This window comes from Atta colombica, unplaced genomic scaffold, assembly GCF_001594045.1.
Source record: "Atta colombica isolate Treedump-2 unplaced genomic scaffold, Acol1.0 scaffold58, whole genome shotgun sequence".
NCBI classification, from domain to species: domain Eukaryota; kingdom Metazoa; phylum Arthropoda; class Insecta; order Hymenoptera; family Formicidae; genus Atta; species Atta colombica.
In genome coordinates, this window is record NW_017259548.1 from 457,788 (window position 1) to 466,373 (window position 8,586).

Here is an 8,586-nt window from a genome sequence, read left to right on the forward strand (position 1 = left end):
GGAAGACTCGAATATTTAATATCTCAATAATATACAAGTATACGACTCGAATAAACTTCTAATTTTAATTTTGCAAAAAAATAATAAAACAAAATAAAAAATATATGTGTATACTGTTCTGATCTGATTAAATTAAAAACGAGTTTAAACGTACAAAATTATTGACACTTATGAATTATTTATTTTAGAAGTTTGTTTTTAAATAAATTTATTACAATAAAGTTTACCCAATCTTGGCAAAGATAGAATTAATATGAGTTGTGTTAACGTTTCCTCTGGAAAAAATTTTTAACGCATCTAAGAGCATCCTAGGCTTTGTATTAAAAAAAAAGAGGCAGAAGCACGTCCAGGACCAGCCGAGCTCTCTCTCTCTCTATGGTTAGTCTACACCCACCACATGTTCTCATCCACAGATACAAATGCAATTTGTTAATCGCACGCTTTCCCGATCGAGGAAGATTTCGATCGTTAGTAAGATTAATTACACGCACAACATTCACATTTAACGTGAAAATCTAACGAAGTAATATATCTCTAAGGACACACGGACGACACATAACGCTCTTCTACGTTAAATGTATAAACACTTACTGAATCTTCTTATAAGATTGCCGGTGAACGATTCTGAGGTAGCACTCTCCTCGCATCTTAGGTCACAAACGGTCGTCTCGTTCTTGGAAAATTTTAGATTCGGTACCGAGAGCAAACGGCCCTCTCTCTTTGCTTGTTTGATCTTGGCAATATACTTCAATCTTGGCGGTTTTGCCTCGTGTTCGGGCAAAGACAGGTTCATCGGTCTTACCGCTTCAGTTTTCGCGCCGATATTGTCATTGCTCATTATCGTTTTCTCATTCTCGTTCTCCATCGGGCTTCTAGCCTCTTGGATCTCTTGCTTCTTGTCATCAGTCTGAGAACTCTCGCGTCCCGGAGATTGATTCTCCGGTGATAATGAAGACTCAGAGTCAATACTTTCAACTGGCGACAGCGAACAACTTGTGCTGGCCGCTTCATTGATATTGCAATAAAATATGGAAGACTTTTGACTGCTAGTATCGCTGCTTATCTGCTGGCATTGGGGTACTTGCATGAGCCCCGACGACGAGCTCTTTCGGAAACATAAATATGTATACATTGTAAAACAACAAATATTAAAATTATATAAAAAAAGCATAATATAAAGCAAATATATTTTCACTAACATGAAAAGTAATTAAAAGAGACATAAACACTCAAGATTAATTTCTCTACACAAATTTGTACAATTACATATAAATATTTCTTTCATGAATTTATAAGTTAAATAAGAAAGAAACTTTATATCACACTTAAGATACAACGTTGCAGAAGTTGAGAATGCAACGACTGCATTGTAAGTTAATATTAAAATATTTTGAGACATTTCACGTAGATGTAAACCGCACAAACAATAATGATAGAAATACAAAAAACTTAAAATTATTGACAATATATAGAATAATGATAAGTAAAGCACGTATTAAAAAAAACATACAAGTACCCCATTCTGAGAAGACACCGAGGACGGTGTAAAAGTATTTTTAATCTTCAGATCAACCTTGCTTAGTTGTCTCTTGAGACTAAATCCCTTCCAACCTTGGCTTTTCTGACACTCGTCGCCGTTAGGAATGTTACTCGCTTTATTGGATTCGTTCGTGGTTTCCTCTGCGTTCGGTTTTTCACTACTGTTTCCAGTCTGACTTTCATTGCGAGGACACTGTTGCTGTTGCTGTACTTGTTGGATCGAATCCGCTATCCTTGCAACTATCGGCTCGGATTCCATCATGGATTCTCGTTGATTCTGATGGATTTAAGATGTTGGGCTTTGCACAATCAATCAATTCGTAGGTAAAAGAAAATGATATATATTGAACCTAATTCTAAGAATGGATTTTAAAAAGGGCTTTATACAATTTTCGCGTTCGTGTTCCGTAAGTGTCCACTAATAGTGGTGTAGACTAATCCCTTATTATTGTGCTATCGTACGATCTGCCGTGTCTGTAAAAACGCGTGAAGTAGAAACATGCCTACTAAAGAAAAAGCACAATATAAAATTTAAACTGAAAGCTACTGCAAACGGTATGGTCACTTGTCACTTCCCAGGCTCGTGAAAAAAATTTGAATTGAAGAGTGCAGACAGGACAATAATTAGATTCGGGTTTTTTTTTCTCTATTAAATCTGTCTGCCTATTCTTGATAGATGCCTAAGATGCTCGTAGAGACGTAGGCCTTCGATATCGCTAATCAATGAAATATTGTAATGTATCATTGTATAAATGACGATTATGTCAAATTTATATCTCGCTTTTTCAGTAACTTTGTAATGTTTTATAAACTTTCGGAGCACACGTAGAGTATTATTGACAACTTCTTCCTGCTATTGAATCGTTATTGAGAACTGAATTCATAAATTCTGGATAATGAACGATCAGATTAAAGTATTGTAAATATATATGTATAAATGAGTATTTAAAAATGTCGCACATTATCATTATGTCTGATATGATTCATAAACGAAAAGAATATAGTTAATTGTACTGGCATCTTTATACACGAGTTATTAATAGTTTTTGCTGAGGATCTATAATTTTCTGTCAATAAGAGAATAATATGAAATAGCGATCATAAATCTCGATATTATAAATCCCTGGAAAGGAAAATCTCTAATTTATGAAAAATATAATATGAAACCAGCTTATACATAGCCGAATTAACATGTACATTTCTGTGCAGTGAGTTACAAGTCTTATCTACACTGTTCATGTAAAATAAACAAAAAGAAAATTTAAAAAATTACATATATATGTACTAACAAGCATGCGAGTACATTTATGGAAATATTGCTGGAAGGTAACTGGATACTGGCTTCATAAAATAGCTCTGCGAACAGTTGTACCATTTGTTCCATAATAATTCTTGATTTGCTTTAAGCACATGAACAGTTAGTGATGATCTTAAACAATGTGGTATATAATGTATGCATTACATCAGTAAGATGACAGTACTAGGCATTGATAAAGGTAGAGCAAGCATATACAAAAATGTTACATGTCTATCTAATTATTTATCAATTGGATTTTTCAAATTTATATGGTTCAATAAACTTTACTTTCACAACCAAGATAGGAAATAAAGCATAATTTTTAGCAATAATCAAAATTTTAAATTATAAAACGAAATATACAATGATTTAATTTTTTTTTCCATATAAAAATTTAAATGTAACTTGATAAAATTTCATATCGTTGTTTATTTATTAGTAGTTAATTTAATGTTTTTATTAAAAATGATGACATACAACAATGAATGGCAAAGCTTCTATAATACTTTAATATTAGAAAAAATTTCCAATTAAGATATAAAATATCATCACGTAATTATATGAAAATATAAAATGTTTTATCTTACTTATAACATTTGTATATCGATATATCTTTAATCACCTGCTAAATATTTCATCAATAATTGTGCAGTGCTGACATTTACTGATGTGATGTACATACATAGCTGAAACATGTTATAATTATTATTACACAAATACAGTTTGTTTGTACTAATAAATTATTATACATACACTAAAAATATTTCTTTATAAGAACATTTGTTTTATTATCTACAATGTTGAAATTTTTATCTTCTAACATTGTACTACACCACCAATGTTACGTTAAGATAAATAAATATATAACACAAATACAGTTTTTAAAATTCTGTTACTAAGTTAATAATTGACTGCGTTCAGCGGTTCAATAGTTGAGTGAGCGCTCGCTGTTATTGATGTATTCTTGCAGATCTAAAATGCTGATTGGATGATTTAAAAGAATACATCAATAACAGCGAGTGTTCATTCAACTGTTGAGTCCACTGAATGCAGCTATTGTTAACATAACAGTAGCAAACATCGATTAATGTACACTGCTACTAATCAAATCACGTATATAAAGAAAAAACACTCATCTAAAAACATCATTTAATAATTAGACATCATTTTTAAATTCTTCTTAATAATATTTTAATTTCTCAAATATAAAACTTTCCTAAATACTTGATATACATATGATGCTTTGTTATCTCAATGACATTTTAAATTTAATGTACTTAACAAAATTTTCAATCCTATAATACATCATACATAAATTACATGAGCACTGCTAATGTCTCACGTAAAATTTATGTTGCACATTTATATTTCTCATGCATTATTGAATTTTATATTAATTTCTAATGATCTAATATATTATACGACAAAAAATTTATGAACACTGTTGTAAACATAAATTATAAATTTTCATAAATAATGTAACATATGCACATATATATATTATTGCATACATTTTTACAAAATAACATTTAGTTTTCGAAGCAAATTAATTATAAATTATAACGTCAACATTATTAATTACATTAATATTATTTCTATGATCATAGTTATAAATACTTTACATTTTTCGTATAAAGTCTATGCACATGCACAGATCCCGCCAAATATTTATGTAAGAACCGTTGCTATACTTATTATGGATTAAGTAAGCAGTATTTCTATATTTTTTCTACTTTTTCATTTATTTATTTGTACTCATTTACTACATTCAACATTTTATTATCCAATAACAAATTAAATAAAACCAAATTCGTATAACCAATTTCTAACTACTCAAATAACATAATATAAATAATATTCTATACTGATGACACAGCAACATTGTACAACAAAAAAAAACATAACAATTTCTTCAACAAAAATATATTTGATCTTACTTGCTTCAATGGTAGACACATAGTAGTTAGCTAAACATTAAATGCAAAATATATTTGAATACAATGGAAAAAAGCGTTATTTTATATATATGAAATTACATTAAGAAAACAAAGTATTTAACCTTTACATGTATACACTAAGATATACATTTTCTTAAATAACTTTAATATTTTGTCATATTAATAAAGAAATAAGAACAGCACATTGTTATAATTTGTTAAGAAAATCTTCACCACATGAAAAATGACAAGAGTGACCAATAGTTGTTGATATAAAATCTTTCTTCGTAAAGAAAAATTTCTTAAAATAAATTTTTTTTTAAATATATTTTCATTAAATTTAATAAAGATTACGTTGTTTAAGTCATCTGTTACATAAATGTTCAATACATTGAAAATAAGAGATTATTCCTCCTAAGGTACAACTGCTCGAATTTTGTCAGATATATTTAAAACCAATTGTTTTATTTTTCTGATATTATTCTGATATTATATGTTATTGCCTAATATTATCTGAAAATTTACTAAGCAAAGAGTTTAGAACTCTTAAATATTTTTATCATTAATTCAATTAATGACATAAACATTTCTTTAAGATTATATATATTATAGTAAAAAATAATAAAGTTAAAAAAATATCCTGTGTGTAATTTATTGATTGTAATATATGGAGAGAATACTGTTGTTATTACTAAAAAAAATTTTTTGTATGAATATGTAATAAAATAAGTATTTAAATATTCGATTCTATATTATTCGTTAGTATTCGAATATAATTATATATACAGTTTAAATAAGTTAAAGTGCCGCAATTGCAAGTAATATGTTTTTACACGCTATTCATATTTAAATGCAAATAAAATTTACATATAATATACTTCTAAAGCACTTAGAGAAATATTATACTTAGCAATGAGAAAATTAATAATTAAAGAATTAAATAAAATGATAAAATTAATTTGTAAATAATTACGTACTAAGAAATATCTAATAACATCTTAAAATCATATTTGTAAGCCACTGTAGCAACTCATTAAAATTCGATGAAACCCATTTGTTTCCATATTTTTCTAATCGTGTTTTTTAATTTAAAAATAAATTTTAATTACTTATTAAAAGTAATTACTACACAAATTTTAATTACTTATTAAAAGAGAGCTTTATTATCTTTATTAAATGTTATTAAGATATTATATATTTTAAATTTTAATTAAAATATTTTTACTGTTATCATCACATTTGATTAAAAAATATTATTATTCGCGTGTACTTGCATAAGAGAATAAATATTTTACCTTCTTGTTGCCAACATTTATTTTGTTTTATAATATATTTAAAATAGTTGTTTTAAAAAAGATGAGATTATATAATTTTTAGCGAATTATGCTATAATGCATAAAATTACAATAATTTTAGAAAAATATAATGAAGAATAAAATTGTAGGAAAATTCCTCAGAATTTTCAAATTCATTTTACAAAAGTTTCAATTTACAAAAGTAAACTAGTAAATTACAATAAAAATTAGGTCATTTTTTTTTTTATTTAAAAAACATGTACTGTGCAAGTAAACAAAATTTAGATAGCTTTATTATATACGCACTCGTGTAATGATAATTTTTAAACATTATTTTGAGGTATTTATATTTATTTACAGAATTGAAAAAATGTTTCATCCAATCATGAAACTTTAAACTACGATATTCTTTCTAAATTCTTTCACGTAATTATAGCAATTTACTTATGTAAACATTTTAAAATCATGCAATAAAAAATAATGTTGGCACTTAGAGAAAGCGGAATGCAAGATGTAAAAGTTCTAGGTCCTTCTAGATAAAATCAAGGGTAAGAACTGGGAGAATTAAAATGTACACAGAGAGTTCTAATAGAAAAAGAAATACATTTTACCTGATCTGAACTTGGACTCCGTGCCTTATCTTCATTTTCTCGTTTTAATTCATCCTGTCGTTTGGGACTTCGCAAGACGCGTTGATAAGGATCGCCACCACCAAGATCACTGGTGTTCAATACGACTAAAGAGATCTTCTGCACGATGTCCACTATCACTAACCCCGACTCATTTCCATAGGCCAATCTAAACATTAAAATATTGCGTTGCATATTCTCTGTCTATGATATGCAATGACATTTTTGAAAAGTTATATATGTTAATGTCAATTCAATTATGAAATTCTCATATACGTTACAATAGCTAATACAATCCTATAAATTATACTCACAGGCCATATGAAGAATTTAAACTGAGGGACGTTATATTTTCGGGTAATTCTCCAGGAAGTGCAGTTGTCAAACAAATCAATGTCGCTTGAAAACCGGCTGGCCTTTTCTGCAGTCCCGTTTTGACTTTGAGCGGATGATTGAACTCTATGGTCTTCGTTTCCACGTTTCCTACAGTGTTTCCAGTTGCCGGAGATTCACGATCTGGTGAATTGTCCGCTTCTTTTAACGGATCCACCGATAAGCATATTTCCAAAGTCTGCAATATCGAAATGAAATCATTTTATTCTTGTTATGTGAAAAACGAATGCAGCGTAAAGAGAATACTTATTATGTAAATAAAATTTAATGAAGTGATATAATATCTAAATTAAAAAAGAATATTAATCGTTTCACTTTAAGTTTACTAATAGCAGGACTGGGCGTGTATTTTAAATATTTTTATTTTAAATATATTTAATGCAATTGTATTTCAGTGAGGCACATAAAAATATTTTGTATTTTATATTTTAAATTGAAAAATTGAAAGTATTTTGTATTTTGTAGTTCAAACAATAAGATTGATTATCAATCTTAGTATTTGAAAAATATTATAGCATTTGAAAAATATTATAAGATATAAAATATATTTTCAATTTTTTTCGATTTGAAATACTAAATACTTGTATATGCTTCGAAATACAAAATACAATTATATTAAATACTGTACTGTATTTAAAAAAAAAATTTGAAATAGATGACGCCTTGATTAATAAATAGTAACGGAAAGAGGTAATACATTAATTAAAAATAAATGACACTTACCACTACTTCAGACATACTTTCAACCTTTTTAAATTTAAATAACACGACATGCTTGCCGCTGCCTGCAATAGCTAATTTTCGACTTTCAGGACAAAGAAAGATAAGTTGAATTGCTAACGGATCTTCCTCAGAATCTATACTACGCGTTCTAGTTTTTTCAAAAAGTTTCGCCGTCTTTAGTTTGTAAAGGACTTGTAATGTTCCCGCTGAAGCGTCCCAAAACTTTATACTGCCATCAGCATGCCTGTGGACAACACATATGTAGCCACAGAAATTTAAGCAACTTATTGATTATCGCTTAACTTATGATAGGCTGTAACATGTAGTAGTACGTACAATATGATCATGCATTTTATGGATATTATCATATTAATAGAAAAACAAATTCTTTATTCATTGACAAAATTGTATCCATGATAATATTACCCCGTAAGAATAATTTCGTTATAACTGCTAGAACTGGAGCTCCATTCGCCACCGGAGATAGGCCATTCTTTCTCGCTAAAGCCAGTCTTCTTCTGTGACTTTGATCCAACGGAATAAAATGCAGGTACTAGATCCGAAGGACAATCCGCAAAATATGCACAACATGTCACAGGAGATTCATGAATATCCATAGGATATGGATTCTCAAAACAAGGGAATCCAGTAGTTAACAAATCTATCACAACCAGATCATTTTGTAATAAAACAACAACAGCATAAGGATCTTGAAAATCTGAAAAATGATAATAATAATGATTAGTACTACCAAATAATAGATATCATATATA

At 28.4% G+C, this 8,586-nt stretch overlaps 1 protein-coding gene across 7 annotated transcripts in view; it reads right to left on the reverse strand.

Moving 5' to 3' along the window:
• The window catches only part of LOC108692096 (syntaxin-binding protein 5), a 42,491-nt gene that overhangs the window by 12,460 nt on the left and 21,445 nt on the right, over positions 1-8,586 (reverse strand). For 4 of the 7 annotated variants that reach the window (XM_018200220.1, XM_018200221.1, XM_018200219.1 and 1 more), the window contains 6 exons: positions 8,240-8,531; positions 7,814-8,057; positions 7,012-7,268; positions 6,680-6,866; positions 1,517-1,816; positions 592-1,105 (listed from right to left, as the gene is read on the reverse strand). In XM_018200220.1, coding sequence (XP_018055709.1) covers positions 592-1,105; positions 1,517-1,816; positions 6,680-6,866; positions 7,012-7,268; positions 7,814-8,057; positions 8,240-8,531 — 1,794 coding nt within the window. Of the gene's footprint in view, positions 1-591; positions 1,106-1,516; positions 1,817-4,773; positions 4,804-6,679; positions 6,867-7,011; positions 7,269-7,813; positions 8,058-8,239; positions 8,532-8,586 lie in introns of all 7 variants that reach the window. The other 3 variants (XM_018200222.1, XM_018200225.1, XM_018200224.1) reach the window with 2 other exon arrangements.